Source organism: Sturnira hondurensis, unplaced genomic scaffold (genome assembly GCF_014824575.4).
Source record: "Sturnira hondurensis isolate 20B ecotype Veracruz unplaced genomic scaffold, ASM1482457v3 Scaffold0009712, whole genome shotgun sequence".
In the NCBI taxonomy this organism is placed as follows: Eukaryota; Metazoa; Chordata; class Mammalia; order Chiroptera; family Phyllostomidae; genus Sturnira; species Sturnira hondurensis.
In genome coordinates, this window is record NW_028082343.1 from 303 (window position 1) to 27,657 (window position 27,355).

Genomic DNA, 27,355 nt, shown 5'->3' on the forward strand with positions numbered 1-27,355 from the left:
CTGGTGCCAGTCTGGGCTCCACTGATAACTCCCTGAGCTCTGAGATCTTAAGAACCTGGGTCTCCCTGTGACCTGAGACCAGAGATGTGTGGAGGCCCTGCATCTCCGGGGCTGGGCACAGCCTGCCACTGTGGAGAGGCTCTCAGACCCCCCAGTGCTCCCCGTCCCAGCTCAGCCTCAGGACCTCCAATGGGTTTCCCTCCCTAGGGTTTTGGGTGGGAGGATGTTGGATAAATGTCAGTCATTTGGGCATGGATCTTATAAACTCCAGGCTCACCATAGGATACAAACTTGTTTCTCCGTTTTATATTAGCTTTTTCACTGAGGAAACAGCTATTTAGGCTCTAATGTCTGAAACCTATTAGACAGTCACAAGAAAATAAGGTATCACCAGGCTGACAAAGGAGGGACAATGGGGACCCAGGGCAGTAAGGAAGAGGAAAACACACGATCCCAGACAAAGATGTGTCTCATGCACAGACAGGGATCAAAGCCACAGCCTCTGCAGTGGGGGTTGGGGACCAAGAGTAGACCCTCCCCACAGCAACAGTAGGGACATAAGTTAACCTGTAAGAATGAACAGTGTAGATGTTCCCAGGTAGCCCCGAAATACCTAGTAACAAGCTGTGTGCTCCACATCTTGTATTTAATTTTTTAGAGGTCAATAGTGATATGGAAAATCAGTGTCTGGTCCCAATCCACACTGCAGGGACCCATTCAATGTACTGCCTTAGTCAGTACATCAGAGAACACCCAGGTGCAGAAGTCATCCATGTCCCTTGCAGAAGAGCTGGGTGGGGTCAGGAGGCCTGGAGCAGGTGGGCTGTGAAGACAGTAGGGGGTGCTGTTGCCTGGTGCAGGGAGGACTGGGTTCTGGGACAGGATGACTAGGAAAGTACTCTCCTGAATTTTGCCCACTCGTGGAAGCAGCATCCTCACAGTATGTGACTTGCCATCACCAGGGTCCCCAGGAGCTACATGAGCCCTGAGGTCTGACTCACACCCCTGCTTCACATTCATCTTCCCCTTCAAGGAGTTGTTCCCACCTCATGTGCAGACACAGTTTCAGGTGGACAGACACAGAGCGGGAGCAAATCTTCATGAAGAAACTCCACCAAGAGTCTTGCTGGACACAGAACAGGAGACCCTTGGAGATGGGAGAGTCTCAGTATCAGCAACTGTGCCTGAGCAGGCAGAGCGCTGGGCCTTCCCCATCATGACCCAGATGCCTCTGCTCCTCTCCCTCCTCACTCCCTGGACACGGAGTTTCCCTGGGAGGAGTGGGGGCGGGGAAGCAAAGGATGTCCGTGAGGGACATTTGACTGCCTGTCACTTCTGGCGTCTGGACTTGAGCAGTGGATATTCCCAGTCTTATACCTCCATCTGCCCTCACTTCCAGGGCACAGTTCCGACTGTGCTGATCTTGCCAACACGTAGTGTCTGGTCTGTGCACGTGTGTCCCATCCATGTACATGAAATGAGTGATGGCCTTCTCTCGTACAAACTCCCAGGCAGAACCACCATAGCAGGTGTCCTTGAGACATGCAAGGAATTATTCCAAAGACTTAAAAAGAGATGGCTCATAGTACAATCTAATTCACTGTTTAGAGAAAAACCAGATATGCCAACTCCATGGGAAGACTACAAGATTTCAAAATTATGGGACAACGTGTATGAGCATAGGCACAAAAACTCCTCAATGGATTCATAGGACCCATGTTATATCAACAAAGATCTACCTTGACCACCAGGGAGGGCTTGGGCTGAGGAGAGTATTTGGGAAGTTTCTGAAGGATGGGACCCTGGATTTGTAGGGAGAGCAAGTATGAAGATGTACTGATATATATATCAGTACAGACTGATACAGACTGTCCCCACAGGAAAGATCCCCTCTGAACAGATCTGCCCCAAGAACACCTGAGACAATTTACAAAGGAGGCTCAGAGCTCCCTCCCGAGGTCAGGAACCCTGTGGGCAGCTGTGAGGACCCGTGTGTCCATGACGACACCCACAGTAAATGCCGTAGTCCTTGCGCTGTCGTCTACTGGGTCAGCCAGAAAGTTCATGTAGTTTTCCCATTCAATGGCTCTACTAGTGCTTAGTTGTCTTTAACTTCATTTGAAACAATTTTGTCAGACTGTATTATGACAGCTGTCATATCAGCGTGCATTAAAAAATCATCAAAATTGCTGAATATTTGTGTGGTTATTTTAATACTGAAGATGGAAGAAGATATGCAACATTTTCAGCATAATATGCTTTACTATTTGAAGAAAGGGAAAAAACTCAACTGAAATGCAAAATAAAAGATTGTGCAGTGTATGAAGAAGGTCCTGTGGCTCATCAAATGTGTCAAAAGTGGTTTTCCAGCTTTCTCAGCACTATTCACATGTGGACAAAGAATTCTCTGCTGTGGGGCTGACTTATGCTTTGGAAGATGTTTAGCAGCACCCACTAGAAGCCGATAGTGGGAGATAGCCAACATACTCAAAATATCCAAATCAACAGTTATTGGTGAAAATGGAACAAGTCTTTCATTTTATGGGAAAAGCATAATGGACTTTTTGGCCAACCCAATATTTAGATTACATGTCTTGCTGGTCTATTTCCCATTTATTTCAGTGATATCAATTCCCAACAACTTATGGAAAGTGATGAGGCTCGTATTTTTAGATATTTCAATTACTTTTCAAGTTATTTATTTTTACCTTAAGTTTTACATCCTTCTCATTTCAAAATACATATAGGCACATATAATTATATAATTACCTCTATTTCAACAAATAGCATTTGGTTATCATAGGGATATCATCTTTCACTAGGAATCATTTTATCTTATGGAAGTTGAGCATCATGAACACAATGATGAGAATAAAAAGTGCAAATTTCATTAATCAGTATACTGGCAATTAAGAAATAAATATAAAATCATAGTTTTTATTCTACACTTTGATGAAAACAGTTGAGGGCATTACCTTCAGAAAATACTGGAAATATTTTATCTCCTGCCACCTTCCCTCCCCCCAAGTCTCCCTCCTTCCTGTCCATTCCCTCTGTTCCACAGGGGACAGTGGGGACCCAGGTGGTTGAAATGCCCCTGGTGTTCTCCCCCATTAGTGTAGGCACCCTGGGTCTCTCTTGTTTTGTTTCTAACTATCAGGCGTATTTTTCTTGTTTTCTTACACCCCTTGTTTGTTGGCACAAATCTCCTGATTTGATGGGGGTGCTGTTGCCTTTCCCCTCAGAGCCTGCAGCCCTGTGGGCGGTGCTCCCTGCCCTGTGACTGCAGGGGCTGTGGGGAGCTGGCACCCACCCCTGGGGGACAGCCTCAGCCCTGGTCCCCTGACTGCTGCACCCAGAGAGCTGACAGGGCTGTGTAGGTGGGAGACTCCTCTCCCTCCACACCCCTGACACTAGCTCTGCCACTCCCCAGTGGTCTCAGTGCTGGAAGGAGGAGACCTGCTAAGAACCCACAGGGAGGGCAGGGAGGGGTTTTACTAGAGAGGCCAGAACAGGGTCAGGAGGATGGGGTTAGGTTCGGGGAAAACAAAGCCACTGGGGCAGGAGGGTGAGACTGCACACAGGTCACTGTTCAGTTCTCCCGTTTTCCAGAGGGGAAATTAGGACTGAGGTCCCCTGGGACTTAGGGAAGCTGCTTGGGTGGAAGACATCCAGCCAAGTGCCTCACTCAGTGTCTCAGTCACTGTGCAGTCACTGCTGTGTGGGAGGTGCCAGCACCTACCTCTTTCCATATAACCCCCAGGGGACATCAGGGTGACACTGGGGCAGGAGGACAGAGGAAGCTGATTTGCATGAAGCACATTCTCCTCCTAATGGGTCTGGGAGGCAAGAAAAGGCCCCAAGGACACCACCCTCCACCCCAGAAGCCTGAGGAGGCCGTGTCCTGTGAGTGACCCACCATGGCCTGGACGGTGCTCCTGCTTGGGCTCCTCACTTACAGCTCAGGTCAGAGGAAGGGACTTTGTACTCTTGGGAGACACAACAAAGCAGGGTCTCAGGGTGATCTTGTCTCTCATGACAACACACATGTCTTTCCTGTTGGTTTCAGGTGTGGATTCTCAAACTGTCACCCAGGAGCCGTCACTGTCTGTGTCTCCAGGAGGAACAGTCACACTCACCTGTGGCCTTAGCTCTGGTTCAGTCTCTAGTAGTAACTACCCCAGCTGGTACCAGCAGACCCCAGGCAAGGCTCCCCGCATGCTCATCTACTACACAAACAGCCGCCCCTCTGGGATCCCTGAGCGCTTCACTGGATCCATCTCTGGGAACAAAGCTGCCCTCACCATAACGGGGGCCCAGCCTGAGGACGATGCTGACTATCACTGTCTTCTATACATGGGTAGTTATACTTACACAGTGATGTGACTCCATGGGGAAGTGCAACAAAAATCTCTTTTTGTGCTCAGAATGGCTCAGCTTTAGTGACAAGGAAAGAGAGAGGATGGGAAAGGTCAGAACAGTAAGGGAAGAGGCCTCTGGGCCCCATTCCCTGGTCCACTGGTTCCTCCCCACTTGCCTCCTGCAGGGGCCTCCAGGGTGTGCCCATCCCTCTAATGTGACCCTGACAGAATGGGCTTCCTCACCTCTCTCCCTACAACCATGACGGGTGAAGGCTGAGTGCAAACATATTAACCATCAGAGAAACTCAGAGCCCCCACTGACCTTTGTAATCCTGCCTGTGTTCCAGGAGCTTTAACAAGTTATACTCTCATGTACTGATTTCTCCCTGTGTTTGCAGGAATATTTTATTAGCATTTAAATGAGAATGTCACTGGAAGTTTGCAGGTGACACTGGTCCCCTGACTAGGCCTGCTGGGTCAGAACTGTGTGTTTGTGAGCAAAATCTGTGTTTTAACAAGTCACACTTTTTTAGGACACTAAAGTTTGAAATCTGCCCCTACTATTATTATAAAATTATTCCTGAACACTTTTGTTTGAAATTTACTCAAGTTAAAGTCCACATCAGAGTCTCTCCTAAATCAACCTTCATAAATCCAGGAACGTTCAGAAACAGGTTTAAAATCTCAGGTCATCGCTGAAAGCTGTGACTTGATTTCTTTTATTCCTTGTTTTTAAATTGAAAACTACAACCACAAGTTGAGAAAATTTCTATCACTTACGTGAATATTGATGCTCTGAGACGACACCTGTTTAGAAGTACCTCCCAGAAACCCCCTCCCATCCCTCAGGTCACCTCCCCTGGCACAGGGTCAGGTGAGGGGCTGCACGTGGTGTCCCAACACCAGGTTCCCCAGGGCGCCTGGCACTGGGCTGGGAGGGGAGAGGCAGAGTGGGAAACCATCCTTTTATTAACACTCTTACCTTTGTCAAAAAATCTTCTTAGAGAAAATCATATCGAGACAACACAAAATAAATTTTTAAAAAGTATTACACCTAGTAAGTTAGAAATATATACATATTTGAGTGTGATTGTTTTCTATAATGTTTATTGAATCATGGGATTCTTGGAATGGTCCTATGAACAGAAGAATATATATGGGAATTTTGTGAAATTTTAATAAAACCTGAAATTTAGTTCATATTAATTGACTTAAGGTAGCTTCTGATTTTTGAAAGATAACCCTACATTCACAAGATTAATGTTAGACAAAGTGTGAGTGATAGTCACACAAAAGTTTTCTATTATGCATTTTTTCCTGTCAGTGCAGTATAATTGCAAAATTAGAAGTTTGAAATCATTCACACAGGAATAAAAATACACTCCCTTCTCTCCTGAAAGGGTGAAGTCCAAGTCTGACCCCTTGTGCAGAGTGAGGCTCCTGAGCAGGCAGTCAGCCTTTCACACCCAAACAATGGTCACGTGTTCTAAGTTTATTTTTTAAGATTTTATTTATTTATCTTAAGAGGGGAAGGGAAGGAGAGAGGGAGAGAAATATCAATGTATGGTTGCCTTTCATGGGTCCCCTTCTGGGAAGTGGCCTGCAACCCAGGCATGTGCCCTGACTGGGAATCGAACCCGGATCATGTGATTCACAGGCCTGCACTCAATCCAATGAGCCATACCACCCAGGGCTCTATGTTCACTTTTATTCACTTTACAGTAAACTAAACAAAAATATTAATCATGTTTACCAGCCACTTATTTATATATAAATACTCTCTGCAGAACCAGAGAAGCACAGACTCTCATTCATCCAATGGTCAAAATAAACCTTTAGGATTCCACTCCACCAGGATTACGGGATTGAGTCCCTGTGAAGAGCCCCATTGTTCCCTGAGTCTCTTTAAGTATAAACTCCTGGCTGTGCAGCCAAAGCGACTCCATCTGGAAGCCAACCTGCCATTTTGACTCCTGGTGCCCCCACCCAGTAGACACAAAGACTGTGTGAGCCTCCATAGTCTTTATCTGTCTCTACCCCAGCTCTGGTGACAGAGCCCAGGGCTCCTGAGGATGCCCCGCCCCCAGATTAAAGACAGGTTCCGGTCTCAGTGGGTAGGCTCACTGTTCCAGAGAAACAGCACATAGTCTGGGGGTGGCAGTGGAAGGCACAGAGCAAATCCACCTGGTCCTGTCTCTGCCCGAGATGCACCTTGAGTGGGACCTCTCTTCATGAGCTCCTGATGGAATGATGTTGTCAGTCTCCTTGTCTGGTCTCTTGGGCCCAGGAAATCTTCATACACTGAACCAAGTCAATCAAAGCAGAAGTGGACTTCAAATGTGACAAGAAGGCAGACTTTCTACATACTCAGACTGGGGGAACAGAGTGGTTTGGAGTCCTTGGTTCCTTATTACCTCCCAGTAGACCTAGCAGATAGGTGCAGAGACCTCCAGATTTCAAACAACTAAGATACAGACAAAATGGTAGATAGATAGATAGATACATACATACATACATACATACATAGATACTCCTAGAAGACCCTTTCTCTCTAGCCAAAAACCTGGGAACCAGATTCCTAGCCAGAGAACATCTTCTGAACTACACCTGCACAGTGCTCTCCCACACTGTAGAATCCCTGACCTGCGCCCCCATCGAGCAATATCAGCCATAAGGGCCAGAGTGTGGGTCTCCATTCCCTCCCAGCACAAGCTGGCAGTGACCCTTTGCCACCTGGGACAGTGTGGGTGATTCAGTGGAAGGCTGACTCCCTATCATTAGAAACTCAACAGCCTCAGCCAGGTAGGGCCAGCTGAAGCTGGTGAGCACTCCAGTTCCCCCACCCATGATTCTGGCCACCCAGCAGGGACCTGAACTTCAATCTCACCCCTCAGCAATGAGACTGGCTGAGGGGATACAGGCCAGAGCAAGTGTGCACTCCTGTGCCCCTTGCTTATAACTGTGGGAACCAGTGAGGGGCTAAGCCTTGACCATCCAGTGGCATTCAGAGCTCTGAGTAAGGAGTAGGCAGCAGGCGAGTGGGCCATGCAGGGACCCCCAACCCTCCTTGTGTCAGTGATGCCCAAAAAACCCAGTGGGGAACTGGGCAGCAGATGAACTGAGCACAGCATCTTCCCCTTCCATGTGCTTCCTTCTTCGAGTCCGCAGGGCCTGGTGGACTCAATATTCACCCTAACTTGAAGGGAACTGGCTGGTGACTGTCCATGCCCCACTGTCCCCAGGGAGGTGTCAAAGCAGGGGAGTCAGTGCTCCAGCTTTGGTGGGGCCAATGGAAGCTGAACATCCGCCCCCTGACCTTCTCTGCTGCAGCTCAGCAGGAAGGCAGCCTGATGGAGGACAGAGGGAATGGGACGCAGGGGCCCCTAATGCGGTGTCCCAATGGCCTGCACCCTCTAAGAAATAACACTGGTCACATCTAGAACCAGGAAAATGAAAACTAGAGGACGCCAAGAAAGTCTACAGAAACCAACACAGAAAAGACTGAGATAATGAAATTATGCGACAGATTTCTTTGGTGATAGTCATAAAATCCATGTAACTAGCAGCTACAAACATTCCTGGAGGAAATGAAAAAGTAGAGAAACTGAAATAGAAGGAGACATGATAAAATGACGCCAAATAGAAGTGTAGAAATAAAAACCAACGAAGATGAAATTTTATAAACCAATGAAGGAATCAAGAATACATAAAGTTTGTTTATGACTTTATTTGTTAGTTATCTGTTTATAGATTGATTATTGAAATGAAAACTGAGCTACCATTCCTACTGCACAGTTCCCACCACCATGAGTAATCTGTGGAGGCCATCACCAGGGGGCGCTGTGGGCCTTCTCAGTGATTCAAGGCCTGAAACCAACCCAAATGGGTCTAACTGAATGAGCCCTTGCCCACATTCCTTGCCTGAGTTAGAGTGACAGCAGGTGCTTCCTCTCAAGGGACACAGAGCTCACAATAAACTCAGCCTCCTCCTGAGAGCAGAACTATTAACTGGGCCCAGGACCCAGAATTGGATGGTGCTGTGGGCGCCTATTTGCATAATGCCCCCCCCCAAACACACCCCTCATGCAGGGAGCTGAGGAGGAGATAAAGGGACACCCAGACACCAGCACCAGCCTGACGCCAAGAGATTTGGAAAGTGTCCGCCATGGCCTGGACTCCTCTCCTCTTTCTGTCCATCTTCACCCTCTGCCCAGTCCATGGACGCTTCAGGGACCAGCCTTTGGGAGGGATCTTTCTGCCTTTACTCTTCACTCCTGACATGTGTCTGTTTTTATTTCAGGGTCCAGGTCTCAAGCTGTGGTGTGTCAGGAGCCCTCACTGACTGTGTCCCCAGGAGGGACAGTCACTCTCACCTGTGGCTCCAGCACTGGAGATGTTACCAGGAGTAACTATCCATACTGGTTCCAGCAGAAGTCTGGCCAAGTCCGGGTGACACTGATTTATAATACAAACGGTAAACTCTCCTGGACCCCTTCTCAGTTCTCAGGCTCCATCCTCAGGGGTAAAGCTGCCCTGACCCTGTCGGGGGCCCAGCCTGAGGACGAGGCTGAGTACTACTGTATTCTGTGGTACAGTGACCATTGTCACAATGTCATATGCAGAGGAGAAAGTAAGACATAAACTCTGGTTCATAATAGCTCTGTCCCTTTCTGTGGGTGCAAAGCTGAACAGAAGCCCTAGAAAATGTGTCTGATGAGTGAGAGGTGTGAACCTCTGGATATCAGAAGGCAGACAACCACCCAGACAGCCTACACCCCACCTCCTGCTTTTCTTGCCCTAGTGTGACCCCTGCCTTGAGTGTGGGCTTCCCTGCATGGGGACAGAGACAGAGGCTGTCAGGGGACAATGAGAAGGCATGAGGACACCCTGGCAGAGGCCCAGCAAGAGCTTGTTTGGACTGTACTTGGTCAGGGTGTGTGAAAAGAAACCCTCATTTGGAGAGCTCTTCCAGACGGTGTCACCCAGGTGCGGAGAGCACAGGGACTTCCTGGAAGGGGGACAGAGAAGGGAATGTCACTCAGCAGCTCAGGGCATCCCTGGGTCACAGAGCTGCAAGGGCAGCAGGCCTGTGAGCACAGTGGTGGCCCCAGGGCAGGTCTCGTCAGTGGTGAGTTGTGGGGGGCACAGGTGAGAGGGTGTGCAATGCATTTGGCCTTTGAATGACTGAGAATTACCTCTCTGGTGCCATCCCCCTCAACTGGGTGTGTAAAAAATTAATTTAACACTTAGCACAGCAGCCTGCTATGAAGAGGTGATAACAAAAACACCAAAACACAGAGGTCATCAAATACACAGACACACACTGATGCTGTTTCTGACTCTAACGTGTAAGAAAGAGAGTACAGCAGGCTGCCAGCTCTGTGGGGAGAGGGGAGCGGATGGAGGGAGGGAGCAAAGATGCAAAACAAGAGATAATTCCTGGGCCCTGGCTGGCGTAGCTTAGTGGATTGAGCACGGGCCTGCGAATTAAACAACTGCAGTTCGATTCCCAGTCTGGGCACATGCCTGGGTTGCAGGCCAATTTCCAGCAGGAGACTCATGAGAGGCAACCATACATTGATATTTCTCTTCTTCTCTCCTTCAATTCCCCTCTAACGATAAATAAATATAATCTTCAAAAAAAGAGAGAGAGACAACTCCTGGACACATACAACAGTGTGGTGACTACAGGGTTGGGAGGGAGCAGAAGAGGGTATGAGAGATATAAATTTTAGTGGAAAAAACACAATGCAGTAAATTTTTATAGAAACACAATGAAGCAAATGCCTCCGACGAAGCCTTGGAGACATTTGCAGGGTGTTAGCCCAGGACAAGGAGCAACAGCCCCCTGCTTCCCTGGTTGCAAGCCTCGTGGGGACCCTGAGCATTTAGGACAAATGGCAGAGACACAGAGCCTGGGTGTGCACCAGCAAGATGCCCAGGGACCCTTTGTCCTGAGGGAATTTTATCTCAGCAGGGGGTCTTGATAGAACATCCATTGACTTTCCAGGTGTCCTGCAATGTACTGATCCATCAAAACGTGCGTATGGAAGGGTCAGGATATTTTCTGGTGAGTTTATTTTTAAGAACAATTTGAAGAGGGACCACTACAAATGATGGACTGCCCCAGGATGGTCTATCACATGTGAACTTTTTCCTCCTAGTGTCCTTGGTGAGGTAACATAAAACCTAGAGATTCATTTGCTGGCTGTACTTGCTCAAACTGTTTCACCTTGTTTAATTATTTTCTCTCCGTTTCTCATATTCCACTTGTCAAGCAATTTCCTTCGCTCCATCCCATCCTCCCTCAGGACCCACCTCAACAGAGCACCCAGCAGGGTGGCTGAACCACACCTGTGATGCATAAACACCTAACCCGTGACTATGAATGTGGGTCTCTGACCTGACCTGCAGCCTTGTCTGGACCCCAGCACCACAAGGAGCACAGAGAAGAAGCCACTCCTTCCATCAGTGCTGGGGTCCACGTGGGGTGTGTCTGCCTCCATTTCCTGCAGTGCTGGTCTCTGTGGGTTCTCACGCTGCTGCAGGGAAATGAGGAATATTTATGCAGGAGACACAAGAGAAATCCTAAGGTTTCCAAGGTCAGCTCCACAGGGACCTGTACATGAAGAGAACAGTCAGCAAACTGGAAGGGACAGTTGACTCTGATTATCAGCAAGGGGTGAGGCTGCTGTCACAAGAAGGGGGTGAGAAATGCTGAGCTTGGCCTTGGAGAGTCTCTCCTCCCCGATTGTGATGGGAAGAGAACAGCTACAGCAATATCAAATGCTTGTCCTCAGAAGGAAGTGGATTTGAGCACAGACCCCTGAAGAATGAGGTTATGACCTGCCCTACCAGGTGGCTACTTGGACCTGGTGGTTACAAAGGGCAGGGGAATCAGCATGGGAGGTGGGAGAGGGGACAAATAGCATCCTGATAGTTTGAGCCCAGCTCTAGTAGCAAATGCTACAGTTCCTCCCATGGATGAGCCCTTGCAAGTTGCTCAGAGGTCCCGGGAAGAGCTGCTTGTGCAATGGATGACAGGAGCTGGTGGATCTAAATGGTGCAAGGGCGGACCACAGGGGATAGAGCACTGTCCTGCCACCATTGCTTCTTCCAGGACTGAGCGTCCTTGCCTAATGGCAGAGGGTTGCCATCCAACATCTCTAAGCTAATATGCCCTGTCTCTCAATTTGGATAAGAGACCCCCTATGATCTCCTGGGGGAAGGGCACTCAGGATGTGAGCTGACAGATGTGAAGAGTCTAATGGAATGAGACTCAGGTGTTCAGGGTTAAGAATCATTTGCACACAGGACCCATTAGTGCTTTTTACAGACTACAGATGGGGAAGGTGAGGCAGGAGAAGGGCATCAGTTCATGGCAGGCACCTGGATACCTTGAATGAGACACTAAATATTTTTATTTAATCATGAAGTGGGGGCAAAGGTTAGGACTTTTATAAGCAGAGGGGGGCGTCATCATATGCATACATTTGAATTATCACTGTGACAGTAATGCAAAAAGTTAAGTAAAGTGAAGGAAAAGGTGCACAGCACCAGACGGAGACTGTGCGAGGCCCTGGTGAGTGACAGGGTCATGCACTGAGCCCCCTGGAGCACTGCAGCAGGGACAGAGGTCGAGGACACATTGTGGGAGGCCCTGGAGACCAGCACTGTCCATCCTTTGTGAGGCTCATGTCTCTCATCCATCAGGGTTGCCTCCGGATCTGATGGGGATCATAGGCTGATTGGGGATTCTAGCCCCATGAGGACATTTGTGATGACAGTGACTCTGTTCACTGTGGGTTTTTCCACTGGTGTAGAAGCTCCATGGGACTGAGATATTAAATGTTTTCATGTTTTGTTACCAGCGTATCTACAGATCCAGAACACAGGCTGGCATGAAGGACAAACTCAGACATGTTTGTTGAGTGGATATATCTGGCACCTAAATGCATGATCTCGTAAAAGGCACAGATATGAGGCCCATAGAAAGATTTCTGCTTTCTGGACACTTTGACTTGGAGGTTCTGAGTTTGTTCTAGTGGAAGCATGAATAATTTGACCCGAGGAATCGAAAGCAGGAAGTGCTATGAATCTGAGTCCTCCTGTTCTTAATGAACCATGTGGGTGGGTTACTGGTCCCAGGGCTGGGGGAGGTGATGGTGCGACAGACCAGGATACAGGGACTCATGGGGGGAAAATGAAGAAGTGGTGATGAGTCCTCAGGACCTGAGTGAAGAACCACAGGGACAGGGACATGACAAGGGAGACTGTGAGGACCACAGACAACCTCCATGAGCCTGTACAGTGCTGAGTGCGGGTCAGGTGGGTGAATGTGCACTGCTATCTCCCTACACTAAGGTCCTGTAATGCCATCATTTGTCCACACATGTTCCATACAGAGAACCACAGGACCCATCAAACTCTAGTATCCAGCTCCACATCCCAAATCCCACAAACACCCATGTTGGGAAAATTTTTGAAAAAAAAGGAAGATGGGTGAGTGTGTGGTCTGCATCCACAGAGGAGAGGCTTCTGTAAACACAGTGAGGGCAAAGCAGCCATAAATGTGGAAGTGAGAATTTCTGTCACAGTCTGGAGGTCATTGCACCCAGCGTGTCCTTCCATGAACCTCAGAGCTGCACAAGGAGGAGGCATTGTCTGTCGCTCACTTTCGGTCGGCTCATCGGTTACACCGGCCAGCCCTCGGAAACAGGGAACCCAAGTCTTGTGGGTTAAAACTGCTTTAACGCACAAGAGTTTTGGAACATTAAAACTTAGGTACATATTAAAGAGTATATATATATAGAGAGAGAGAATATGTATGATTAGGACGAAATTCACAAACTTAATATGGCAACATGTGCAGACTACTACAGATATTTAAAAAATCAGTTCTCGGTGTAAAGAAGTATGTCCAGTGGTACATGCTAAGTACACCAATGTGTTAGTTCTTCACAAATCTTTGTGTATTCTCTGCTCCCTAACAAAATTCTAGAGCTTTGCCCTGGTTTGAATATTCCACCAATCCCACTTTCTGGAAAACTCCCTCACACTTGTTTTACTGCCCTCCTCTTGTCTAACTCTGCACTTCACGAAACACAGGGGCTCTTAACATTCTGTACAGCACTCTGGGGACGCGGAATTCTGAAATAGTTATTCGTACATGCTTTCCCTTCCCATAGACCAGAACTCTTTCTGACTGTGAGAAGAAGTAGGGTGATTATGCACCACATGACTGATCAACAGTATCTAGACATCAGACCCTGGATGTGTGAATAGAGACAGCCACCTGGGGAGCTGCAGAAACCAGCTGGGCTCTCAGGGATTTGGGCCATGACCAGCAGGTGGCGGTGGTGGACCACCCTGGAGCCTCTAAAGAGTTGCTCTGTGAGGATCATTCTCTCAAAGGAATCTGGCCCTGGGGCCTGGGCACTGTGCTCACTGATGGAGACTCACTGATGGAGATACAGCCTCTGTGTCCTCTCAGGTCTTGCAGAGTTCCCCTGAGCAGAGACTTTTCTTTGCTCTTAGCAGGTGCTTCCCCCCAAGGGCTCTCCCCAGGGATGAAGCCAACCTCCATCATCCTCAGTTGTGGTCTAAACTGAGCTCCAGCACCAGGGCTCAGGGAGGGGCTGGGCAGTCCCTGGATGGACACACATTTGCATGGACAGCCCCTCCCCTGGCAGAGGGTTGGGAAGAAAAGAGGCCTGGGGAGCCCAGCCCCACTGTGGGCTCAGGGGCTGTGTGCACCATGGCCTGGACTCCTNCTGCCAGCTCTGTGGGGAGAGGGGAGCGGATGGAGGGAGGGAGCAAAGATGCAAAACAAGAGACAATTCCTGGGCCCTGGCTGGCGTAGCTTAGTGGATTGAGCGTGGGCCTGCGAATTAAACAACTGCAGTTCGATTCCCAGTCTGGGCACATGCCTGGGTTGCAGGCCAATTTCCAGCAGGAGACTCATGAGAGGCAACCATACATTGATATTTCTCTTCTTCTCTCCTTCAATTCCCCTCTAACGATAAATAAATATAATCTTCAAAAAAAGAGAGAGAACTCCTGGACACATACAACGGTGTGGTGACTACAGGGTTGGGAGGGGGCAGAAGAGGGTATGAGAGATATAAGTTTTAGTGGAAAAAACACAATGGAGTAAATTTTTATACAAACACAATGAAGCAAATGCCTCCGATGAAGCCTTGGAGACATTTGCAGGGTGTTAGCCCAGGACAAGGAGCAACAGCCCCCTGCAACCCTGGTTGCAAGTCTCGTGGGGACCATGAGCATTTAGGACAAATGGCAGAGACACAGAGCCTGGGTGTGCACCAGCAAGATGCCCAGGGACCCTTTGTCCTGAGGGAATTTTATCTCAGCAGGGGGTCTTGATAGAACATCCATTGACTTTCCAGGTGTCCTGCAATGTACTGATCCATCAAAACGTGCGTATGGAAGGGTCAGGATATTTTCTGGTGAGTTTATTTTTAAGAACAATTTGAAGAGGGACCACTACAAATGATGGACTGGCCCAGGATGGTCTATCACATGTGAACCTTTTCCTCCTAGTGTCCTTGGTGAGGTAACATAAAACCTAGAGATTCATTTGCTGGCTGTACTTGCTCAAACTGTTTCCCCTTGTTTAATTATTTTCTCTCCGTTTCTCATATTCCACTTGTCGAGCAATTTCCTTCACTCCATCCCATCCTCCCTCAGGACCCACCTCAGCAGAGCACCCAGCAGGGTGGCTGAACCACACCTGTGATGCATAAGCACCTAACCCGTGACTATGAACGTGGGTCTCTGACCTGACCTGCAGCGTTGTCTGGACCCCAGCACCACAAGGAGCACAGAGAAGAAGTCACTCCTTCCGTCAGTGCTGGGGTCCACGTGGGGTGTGTCTGCCTCCATTTCCTGCAGTGCTGGTCTCTGTGGGTTCTCACGCTGCTGCAGGGAAATGAGGAATATTTATGCAGGAGACACAAGAGAAATCCTAAGGTTTCCAAGGTCAGCTCCACAGGGACCTGTACATGAAGAGAACAGTCAGCAAACTGGAAGGGACAGTTGACTCTGATTATCAGCAAGGGGTGAGGCTGCTGTCACAAGAAGGGGGTGAGAAATGCTGAGCTTGGCCTTGGAGAGTCTCTCCTCCCCGATTGTGATGGGAAGAGAACAGCTACAGCAATATCAAATGCTTGTCCTCAGAAGGAAGTGGATTTGAGCACAGACCCCTGAAGAATGAGGTTATGACCTGCCCTACCAGGTGGCTACTTGGACCTGGTGGTTACAAAGGGCAGGGGAATCAGCATGGGAGGTGGGAGAGGGGACAAATAGCATCCTGAGACCTTGAGCCCAGCTCTAGTAGCAAATGTTACAGTTCCTCCCATGGATGAGCCCTTGCAAGTTGCTCAGAGGTCCCGGGAAGAGCTGCGTGTGCAATGGATGACAGGAGCTGGTGGATCTAAATGGTACAAGGGCGGACCACAGGGGATGGAGCACTGTCCTGCTGTGATTGCTTCTTCCAGGACTGAGTGTCCTTGCCTAATGGCAGAGGGTTGCCATCCAACGTCTCTAAGCTAATATGTCCTGTCTCTCAATTTGGATAAGAGACCCCCTATGATCTCCTGGGGAAAGGGCACTCAGGATGTGAGCTGACAGATGTGAAGAGTCTAATGGAATGAGACTCAGGTGTTCAGGGTAAAGAATCATTTGCACACAGGACCCATTAGTGCTTTTTACAGACTACAGATGGGAAAGGTGAGGCAGGAGAAGGGCAGCCGTTCATGGCAGGCACCTGGATACCTTGAATGAGACACTAAAGATTTTTATTTAATCATGATGTGGAGGCGACGGTTAGGAGTTTTATAAGCAGAGGGGGGCTTCATCATATGTATACATTTGAATTATCACTGAGACAATAATGCAAAAAACTTAAATAAAGTGAAGGAAAGGGTGCACAGCACCAGAAGGAGATGCTGTTTGAGGCCCTGGTGAGTGACAGGGTCATGCACTGAGCCCCCTGGAGCACTGCACCAGGGACAGAGGACGAGGACACGCTGTGGGAGGCCCTCGATATGGCACTGGCCGTCCTTTGTGAGGCTCATGTCTCTCATCCCTCAGGGTTGCCTCCGGATCTGATGGGGATCATAGGCTGATTGGGGATTCCAGCCCCGTGGGGACATTTGTGATGACAGTGACTCTGTTCCCTGTGGGTTTTCCCACTGGTGTAGAAGCTTCATGGGACTTTAGATTTGAAATGTTTTCCTGTTTTGTTACCAGCGTATCTGGATCTGGATTTGTTACCAGATCCAGAACAAAGGCTGGCATGAAGGACAAACTCAGAAGTGTTTGTTGAGTGGATATATCTGGCACCTAAATGCATGATCTCGTAAAAAGCACAGATCTGAGGCCCATAGAAAGATTTCTGCTTTCTGGACACTTTGACTTGGAGGTTCTGAGTTTGTTCTAGTGGAAGCATGAATAATTTGACCCAAGAAATCAAAAGCCGGAAGTGCTATGAATCTGAGTCCTCCTGTTCTTAATGAACCATGTGGGTGGGTTACTGGTCCCAGGGCTGGGGGAGGTGATGGTGTGACAGACTAGGATCCAGGGACTCATGGGGGGAAAACGAAGAATTCGTGATGAGTCCTCAGGACCTGAGTGAAGAACCACAGGGACAGGGACATGACAAGTGAGACTGTGAGGACCACAGACAACCTCCATGAGCCTCTACAGTGCTGAGTGTGGGTCAGGTGGGTGAATGTGCACTGCTATCTCCCTGCACTAAGGTCCCATAATGCCATCATTTGTCCACACATGTTCCATACAGAGAACCACAGGACCCATCAAACTCTAGTATCCAGCTCCACGTCCCAAATCCCACAAACAGCCATGACAGGAAAATTTTTAAAAAAAAGGAAGATGGGTGAGTGTGTGGTCTGCATCCACAGAGGAGAGGCTTCTGTAACGCACAGTGAGGGCAAAGCAGCCATAAATGTGGAAGTGAGAGTTTCTGTCACAGTCTGGAGGTCACTCCGCCCAGCGAGTCGTTCCATGAACCTCAGACCTGCACAAGGAGGATGCATTGTCTGTCGCTCACTTTCAGTCGGCTCATCGGTTACACCGGCCAGCCCTCGGAAACAGGGAACCCAAGTCTTGTGGGTTAAAACTGCTTTAATGCACAAGAGTTTTGGAACATTAAAACATATGTACATATTAAAGATTATATATGTATAGAATATGTATGATTAGGACAAAATTCACCAAATTTAAATGGCAACATGTGCAGACTACTACGGACATTTAAAAAATCAGTTCTTGGTGTAAAGAAGTATGTCCAGTGGTACATGCTAAGTACACCAATGTGTTAGTTCTTCACAAATCTTTGTGTATTCTCTGCTCCCTAACAAAATTCTAGAGCTTTGCCCTGGTTTGAATATGCCACCAATCCCACTTTCTGGAAAACTTCCTCACACTCGTTTTACTGCCCTCCTCTTGTCTAACTGCACTTCACGAAACACAGGGGCTCTTAACATTCTGTACAGAACTCTGGGGAGGCGGAATTCTGAAATAGTTATACGTACATGCTTTCCCTTCCCATAGACCAGAACTCTTTCTGGCTGTGAGAAGAAGTAGGGTGATTTGCACCACATGACTGATCAACAGTATCTAGACATCAGACCCTGGATGTGTGAATAGAGACAGCCACCTGGGGAGCTGCAGAAACCAGCTGGGATCTCAGGGATTTGGGCCATGACCAGCAGGGGGCACTGGTGGACCACCCTGGAGCTTCTAAACAGTTGCTCAGTGAGGATCATTCTCTCAAAGGAATCTGGGCCTGGGGCCTGGGCACTGTGCTCACTGATGGAGACTCACTGATGGAGATACAGCCCCTGTGTCCTCTCAAGTCTTGCAGAGTTCCCCTGAGCAGAGACTTTTCTTTGCTCTTAGCAGGTGCTTCCCCACAGGGCTCTCCCCAGGGATGAAGCCAACCTCCATCATCCTCAGTTGTGGTCTAAACTGAGCTCCAGCACCAGGGCTCAGGGAGGGGCTGGGCAGTCCCTGGATGGACACACATTTGCATGGACAGCCCCTCCCCTGGCAGAGGGTTGGGAAGAAAAGAGGCCTGGGCCCCACTGTGGGCTCAGGGGCTGTGTGCACCATGGCCTGGACTCCTCTCCTCCTCGTGCTCCTCTCTCACTGCACAGGTAGGGACAGGCTTGAGGGTCCCAGGACAGCTACTGAGGTTGTGTCTTTCTTTACTTGCCCAGAGCCTTGAGGAACTTTACCCTGAGTATTTCCTCCATCAACCATGAGTGTCTCTCTCTGTGTGTTCCCTCTCCCAGCCTGTGCTGACTCCACCCCTCTCTCTGTGCATCCCAGGGAACATCAGTGAGATTCCCATGCACCCTGAGAACTAGATTTAACATTGACCCCTAGCACATACACTGGTACCAGCAGAAGCCAGGGAGCCCAACGAGCACCTCCTGGGTGACCTCTCAGACCTAGACAATCGCCAGGGCTCCTGCAGAGGCAGGAGCTTCTGTGAATCCAAAGACACCTGGGCCAGAGCAGGGGCCCTGCTCTTCTCTGGGCTATAGCCTGAGGATGAGACTGGCCTTGCCATTGTGTCCATTGCAGCAGCCCTGATGCTCATACTGCTAAGAGCCACAAGTTGGTGAGAGTGAAGGCCCCCTGTGTTCCTCCTCCCAGGGAACCTCAGCCTTGCTGTGCCTGGGATCAGGTTTCACTTGGGAGTGACATCTGTTGTCACTTTAACAGACAGGACCTGAGTTTTCTGGGAAGAACAAATCAGGCCTTTTCTTCATCTCTCATTTGGACTCACCATCACCTCTGTCTCAGCTGATCCTCTTCTCAGGCAGAGGTTTTCTCAGAGCCACAAACCTCCCAGTGGAGATGCTGGAAGTGCAGACAGTGCCCAGCTCTGAGTGCAATGGGAGACTCGGGGATGTTTCTTCTCCAGATGATTTCCCAGGGGCTTTCAAATATAAGAACATGCAGAAATGAGTACTAATGTACCCATCACCAGTAAACCACAAAAAATTACAAAAAACCTTAAACACTAACAATAACATTTTAAAAGTTATAATGGCAGCAAAAAACAAAAAATACTCAAGGATAAATTTAAAAACTGAAAGTGTTATTAAATGAGAGGTACAAACTATTTCTGAGATACATTAAGACCTAAATAACTGAACACACATCTAGTTTATGGTCAGACACTCAACGTCTACGTGCCCTGCCTGCATCTGAGGGAGGAGAGGCATATGAAGTCGGCTTGAAATTAGGAGACCTAATCAGGGGGTCAAAGCAGAGCGCATCCCTCCCTCCCAGTCCCTGAGATTAAGGCTGCCTGAGCACCCTGGGTCCCAAGGACACAGTACAGGGTGGTGAGATGCCAGGTGAGGACCCAGGTTGGGGAGGAACTGCAATCACAGAGCAGATCTGCTTACATGACATGATCTGCTTAGGGAGGAGGAGTGGGCTGTGGCCAGTTTCTCAGGGGAGACAAAGGCCAGCAGAGGCCAGTTTCTCCGAGGAGAAAAAGGCCCCGAGACCCCTGCTCCATAGCCTTTTATTATGTTGTAATACACAGGAATACAGGGTGGCAAGGATTATACAGTAGATAATATTTCAAAGATATCTGAGGGCTTCAGAGTCTGAGGCAGTGTCTGTGAGGAAGAGAGTTGCAGAAACTTTGGGAGACATACTCATTTCCTCTGGGACCCTTATCATATGAATGAAAGCACTCTTAGCAGAGCAGATTTCACAGGTTTATCAGGAAGTCTTTGTGATGCCGGATTTTTCCCCAAGACAAGCTCTAGCAGGGCAAGGAGCTGCACCTTCCCCATCAGGTATTCAGGCTTAAGGGGATTAGAGCCAGGAAGCCCTTCTCCCAGACAACATGGGGGCTGGGGCTTTGTCAAAGGCTGTGGGCGAGAGTCCATTAGTCTTCATTGCAGCCCCCCAAGTCCTTCCATGAAGGCCTCCCAAGTGATCCAGTCTGGCTTAGGTGTCCCCCTCTTTGTTGGGTCTTACCGGTAATTGACTTCCGACCAAGCTTTGGGGACAGGGAGAGGAACTGAGGCAGCGTTTGCTACCAGAATCAAGCTTTGTCTCTTGTGGCTCACATTCCAAAGGTCATCCCTCACCCTTAGCCACAAGGGGTACAGATGCAATTCCTAAAACCAGGCAGAGCTGTCTACAACAAATGAATGTTATGCAAAAAATTTTTATACTAACTTTCTTCTGTAAAAGCTACAGAAGAAAGCAGCCCTGTGAGGACAATGGTGGCCCCAGGGCTGGTCTTGTCAGCCCTGTGTCACTGGGAGTACAGGTGATAGGGTGTGCATTGCAGTCAGGCTCCAATTGGCTGAGAATAATTCTTTCAGGTGTGTGCTGGGGCTCACAGAGGCCCTTGGGGTGCACTTAGACACCGAAGGGGTTCCCTGTACCCAGTTAAAGCACAGACCTACATCTGACACTGCAGGAGGAAGGGGTGGTGTGAGCAGCTGCTACACAGCACAGGCAGGGGACTCAGGGCTGATGCTAGACTCAGGCAAGATGCTGGAGGTTTCACTGTGCACCAGGACCCTCGTGGCAATCCAGGCTCTGGGGGCAGGGAAATAAGGGCCAAAAAAAAAAGTTTGAGAGCAGTGCAAACCCATGATTCTGCGTTTGTTCAGGGAAGGGCATCCAGTCCTTCTTATCCGCCACCTCATGCACATCCCCCGTTACCCCCACTGCCTCCTTTCAGAGGCAGGGTTCCCAGGGGGTGGGCTCTCTCTGGTCACATGGCTTCAGGAGGCCTCCCTCTCTCCAGACCCTGAGACACTATCCTGCAATGCCCTCCTCTGGTTTGAAGAAATCAGCGTGGTGCATCCTGCTCCTCACTCACTCACTCACTCACTTACTCATCTCCCTGTTATGCCAAAAACAATGTGTCCCCAGGAGGGAGCAGAGCAGCCTGGGGCTCAGAGAGGAAGGAGACAAGTGTGGGGACCACACCCCTGAGGCACCCTAAGAATAGAGCATCACGGGGATGGGAAGCACAGTGTTGGGACCCTGGTCAGTGATGCTGCCACAGTGGGGACGGGGCCCGTGGGGACGGGGAATATCATGAGAAACACTGTGTAAGTGACATCATTGTCACACCACTCTGCTGTGCACCAGAAATTAATAGAAAATAATGTTGGCAGTAATTAGATCAGAGCTAATGGAGACTGGACAATATGAAATGAGGGTTTCTAAATCCCATAATGGAGAAAGGACCTTTATAAAGAGGTGGAATGCCATTCATAATAATGCTATTTTTTATCAATCCTTGTGTTTATAATACTTATAAAATTAGACAAAATTATTTTCAATTCTTGAAAAGCCAGAAGTACTGTGAGCATCACAGTGAAGGGTAAATGAGAACCAGCAGGAGGAACCAAGAACACAAGGCGTGTGTTCCTCACAGGGCTGCGTTCTCATGGCAAAGGCAGGAATAGAAGGCCAAGGCCTGCGCCTGGGGCTGGGCACCGACAGGAAACCCTCATGACGATGACAACAGCAAAACAGCACCAAACGTTTCAACCTGAAGAATCACCCAAATACAACTATGACCAGCTATGAACTAATGGGGCTCCCTGAGGAACTCTAAATATTTTTAAATTTAATTTATTTATCTTTAAAGGAGAAGAGAAGGAGAGAGGAGAGAAATATCAATGTATGGTTGCTTCTTGTGCATTCCCTGCCGGAAACTAGCCTGCCACCCAGACATGTGCCCTGACTGGGAATTGAACCACGATCCTCTGGTTCGCAGACCAAAGAATGTGGTCATATCTTGGGCTCAGTCCACTCAGCAACAAGAGTGAGGGCCCCCTGAGGAACTTTAAACCTCAAAAGTGACTCAGAGTGGTCATGTAGCAGCAGCAAACAAAGGGTCCTGACAGAAGGAAACTCAGCTATCACACAATCCTTTGACATCAGGAACACAACATTTCATGTAGCTCCATGGAGGTCATTACTGACCCGAAAAAAATGAATGGATTAATCCAGTCACAGAGCAGACCTGGTCCTTCTACTTCCCTGGGTGGTGACATCAGAAAGACCCAACTGCTAATATCAGAAAACTCTCAAAAGAGCTGGGGGTGTGAGATGGGCTGGAGGATGTGCCTTCTGAGACCAGCAGGGGGCGCTGGTGGACTGAGCCTGAGAGCTCAGGGCTCTGTCTGGCTCTAGCACACTTGGGCAGGCAGTGTCCTCAGTGAGGTGTGACTGCCCTGTACCTGGTCCTGGGGGGCCACATGAGTGCTCAGCTCTGACTCACACAGTTGCCTCATATCTCGCCTTCTTCCTCCCAAGTAGTCATTGTCCAGGCCAGATTCACAGGACAAAGTAGGTGGACAATCACACAACGAAAATTAATTTCCTTGAAAAAGATGTGCCTTGGAGTTGTCCCTGGGCATAGGGTAGGAGACGCTTAAGCAGAGAAAGTCTCGATGTCAACAATTAGGCCTCAGCTAGCAGAGCTCTGGGGCTTCCCCACCATGGCCTGGATTCTTCTGTCATGCTCTCACTCATTGCAGAAGGAGTTGGCTCCCATGGACCCCGAGGGATACGTGGGGACAGGCATTGGCACTGCCTTTTCCAGCTGCCATCGGGGCACAGCTGGTCGGTCATCCATTAATTCTGCCTCCTTCTAGCCCTGCTTCTGGTCCTGGATTACACAGTGCTGCCTCTGCCACAGAGAGAGTGTGTGTGTCGCCTAAACTAATCTTTTTCTTCTAGCAAAGAAAGGAGCATAATGCAAAGGAACTATGGAAAATAACGAAAAAAAATCGCATTTGTAATCGCACCTGATATTTTCACAAATGACTCAACACATGAGCAAAAAGGACCCTCTCATTATCAAGAAAACTTCCCCTTGAACCACACAGAGGGTTTGGGCTGAGGCTAGAATATGTTCATCTCTCTGGGTGACGATGATGAACCTGGAAATTGGGGAGAGCAGATGTGAAGAGGCCAGGTCAGCCTGCAGAGGGCGTGTCTCAGAGGTGAGACCTTCTCATGAGGGAAAGTGCTCCCTGAGTCAGGCTGTGTCCCTCAGGACACACAGGGGGCACTGCTCTGTCTTTTTCATGTATGAGAGGGGCTCCTGGGGTCCCGGGAGTGTCCCCCACACAGCTATCATTCCCTCCAACCCACACTGCCTCCTAATCCTTAAAGGGACCTGTGGTGTCTGGGGAAAGCCTGACACAACTGTGTGAGTGGCAAACTCAGGATCATTTGCTGCTACACTTGCAAATGTATTGAAGAAGAAATTGGTAATACATGCATTCAGCTTTTTCTGTCACCCATTCAGTTGTTATCTCTTACTAGTTTGTCCTTTCTCATTCATTTCAATAGTATGTAGTGAAACTGTGTCCACATTCTGCCTTGGTCGGCTCCTTCACTGAGGCTGTGGGATCAGAGTTGTGCCAGGGCAGACCCTGTGCCTTCACTCCCCACACGCTAACTCTGGAATCCCAGAGGACTCCCTGCAAGAGGTGGCAGTGTCTGCTACCTCCTTCAAATAAGACAAGAATGGTTTCCACTGAAGAAGGAAGAAATGTTCTAATGTAAGGGGCAGAGTGAGATTTTTGATGAGCTAGAACACAGGGGCCAGATGTAAACACAGACATCTCATCATGTAGGCCACAGCCGATTCACAAAGAGAGCATTAAGGTCACCAGGGATGAGGAGGAACTGATTTGGTGACAGAGGTCAACACTCCACATTCAGGGCAATAGTCACTTTGCAGTCATTGGTGTTGTGAGGCAGCAGCGTCTGTCTCTTTTCAGATCTCCCCAGGGGACATCAGGGTGACACTGTGTCAGGACAAGACAGAGGAAGCTGATTTGCATGAAGCACCTCCTCCTCCTAGTCGGACTGGGAGGCCTGAAAAGGCTCCAAGGCCCCGACCCTCCAGCCCAGGAGTCTGAGGAGGCGTCTTCCTGTGAGTGTCCTCACCATGGCCTGGATGGTGCTTCTACTCGGGCTCCTCACTTACAGCTCAGGTCAGAGGAGGGGACTCTGCATTCTTGGGGGACGCACCAAAGCAGGGTTACAGGGTAACCTAGTCACCCATTACAACACCCATGTCATTCCTGTTGGTTTCAGGCGTGTTTTCTCAGACTGTTGTCACCGAGGAGCCATCGTTGTCTGTGTCACCTGGAGGGACAGTCACGCTCACCTGTGGACTTAGCTCTAGCTCAGTCTCTAGTGGTAACTACCCCAGCTGGTACAAGCAAATGCCAGGCAAGGCTCCCCGCATGCTCATCTACAGGACAAATAGTCGCCCCTCTGGGATCCCTGAGCGCTTCACTGGATCCATCTCTGGGAACAAAGCCGCCCTCACCATCACAGGGGCCCAGCCTGAGAACGAGGCTGACTATTACTGTGCTCTGGAAATGGGTAGTAGTGTTGATAGTTACACAGTGATGTGACCCCATGGGGAAGTGCAACCAAAACCTCCCCATTGGCTCAGAATGGCTCAGCTTTAGTGACAGAAGGAAAGAGAGAGGGTGGGAATGGTCAGCACACCAAGGGGAGGGGCTGCAGGGCCCCATTCCCATGTCCAGTGGCTCCTCTCCACATGCCTTCTCCAGGCTCCCCCAGCCTGTGCCCATCTGTCCCATGTGACCCTGGCAGATGGGAGTTCCTGTCTTCCCCTCTTCCTACAACCATGACGGGTGAAGGCTGAGTGCAGACAATAAACCATCAGAGAGACTCAGAGCCCACACTGCCCTTTGTAATCCTGCCTGTGTTCCAGGAGCTTTAACAAGATGCACTCATGTATTGATTGAGTCTGTGGACAGTGAGAATATTTTATTGGCATTTAAATGAGAGTGTCCCTGGGAGCTTGTAGGGAATGCTGGTCTCCTGACTAGGCCTGCTGGGTCAGAACTGTGTGTTTGTGGGCAAAATATTGTTTCAACAAGCTCTCTCCCAAAGTGTTTTAGGAAGACTAAAGATTTAAATATACCTACACTTCTATTACTATAGCATTATTCCTGAACACTTTTGTTTGAAATTTACTCAAGTTAAATTCCAGATCACCATTCCTTCTAAATTAACCTGCGTAAACCTGGAATATTCAGAAACAGATTTCAAATCTCAGGTCATCGATGAAAACTGTGAGCTGATTTCTCTTTTCCCTTTTTTTAAAAATTGAAACCTACAACTGCCAGTTGAGAGGGTTTCCATGACTTAGGTGAATATTGATGCTCTGAGACGACACCTGTTTAGAAGGGCCTCCCAGAAACCCCCTCCCTGTCCCGGGCCACCCCCTCAGCACGGGGACAGGTGAGGGGCTTTGGGCAGCATCTCCACACCAGGTTCCCTGGGACACCTGGCACTGGGTTGTGAGGGGAGGAGCAGAGTGGGAAATCATCCTTTTACTGACACTTCTCATCTGTTGAAAAATCTAAGAAAAACTTTATATCAAAGCACACAAAATGAAAAATAAAGCATCGTATCTAGTATGTAACAAACATCTATATTTGTGTGGGCTTGTTTCTGGTGAAGTTTATGGCACGACTGGATTCCTGGAATGGCTCTATGAGCAAAAAAAGGATATATTGGGTATTTCATGAAATTTAAATCCAACCTGCTGTTTAGTTCATATTATTTTACCAACATTAGTTTCTTAGGTTTTAAATATGACCCCAGCATTGCAAGAATGTAATGGCAGAAAAAAATGTGGATGAAAGTTATGCAAAGATTTTTATATAATTTTTCTGTATGGGCTGCAAGGGCAGCAGCCCTGTGAGGACAGTGGTGGCCCCAGGGCTGGTCGTGTCAATGGGGACTGGGTGGGGACGGCAGATGACAGGGTGTGCAGCACAGTCGGGCTCCAAATGGCTGAGAATAATCCTCATCAGGTTCTTTTCACCTCAACTGAATGTGTAAGATAAAGAACTTAGCACTCAGAATCCCAGCCTGCTGTGAAGAGGTAATAAGGACCCACACACAGACATCATCCAGTTTATAGACAAGGGGTTTCCAAAGCCTGGCCTGGAGGTCAAATGTGTCCCTGGATGACTGTGAATGGGGCCCAACCCCAAATCATAAATTTACCTGAAACTTTAGGATACTTTTTTGTGATGAAGTGTTGCAATGTCATGTAAAATCAATGTATGTTCACTCTCGCTACTTGCACACAGTGTGGCTCCAGTTACTGCCGACAGATGGTTTTAGAAGGTTATTGAAAGTGCCGCTGCAGAACAGGGTTGCCCTGTGAGGGCGGTTTGCTCATCTGCGGCGGCTGATAACATGAAAATCATGCATGGACCTGTTTTTGCTGATCAGTTGTCATTAGTGTTTGTGTAATTGTGGGTGGCCCTAGAGAAGTCCTCCTCTTCCAGTGTGGCCCCGAGACACCAAAAGGTGGACAGCCCTCTTCACAGGTGTCACAGGAACATGCTCCTCTTGGGGCAGCCCAGGGACTCACTGGACCATCACTGCCCTTCATTCCCACTCACTGGGATTCACCTGAAATGCCACTTTTTCACAGGGAGAGGAGCTGGCTACCTGCTACTGAGTTACAGTGCCGAGGCTTTGGGCTGTGTGTGCTGGGGTGCATGGAGGCCCTTGCGGTGCTCTTATCCACTGAAGGAGCTGCTTGTCCCCAAGTTGAAGAACAGAGGTACATCTGACACTACAGGGAAGAGGAGATGAAGTAGCCGCTGGACAGGACAGGCAGGTGACTCAGGGCTGATGCTGGGCTCGGGCAAGATGCTGGAGGTGTAACTGTGGGCCAGGACCCTCATGGCAGCCAGGGCTCTGGGGGCAGGGAAATAAGGGCCAATGGAAAACCTCATGAGCAGTGCAAACACAGGATTCTGTGTCTGTGCAGGGAAGGGCGTCCAGTCCTTCTCATCTGCCTCCTCATGCACATACTCTGATGCCCCCACTGCCTCCTTCCCAGAGCAGGGTTCCCAGGGGGTGGCTTT

General features: G+C 49.0%; 1 gene segment (V, D, J or C); it reads left to right on the forward strand.

Moving 5' to 3' along the window:
* The first annotated feature begins 3,785 nt into the window (after positions 1-3,785).
* The window catches only part of LOC118994679 (immunoglobulin lambda variable 8-61-like), a 29,913-nt gene continuing 6,343 nt past the window's right edge, over positions 3,786-27,355 (forward strand). Inside the window, 2 exon segments of the V gene segment in view lie at positions 3,786-3,966; positions 24,522-24,821. Coding sequence covers positions 3,921-3,966; positions 24,522-24,821 — 346 coding nt within the window.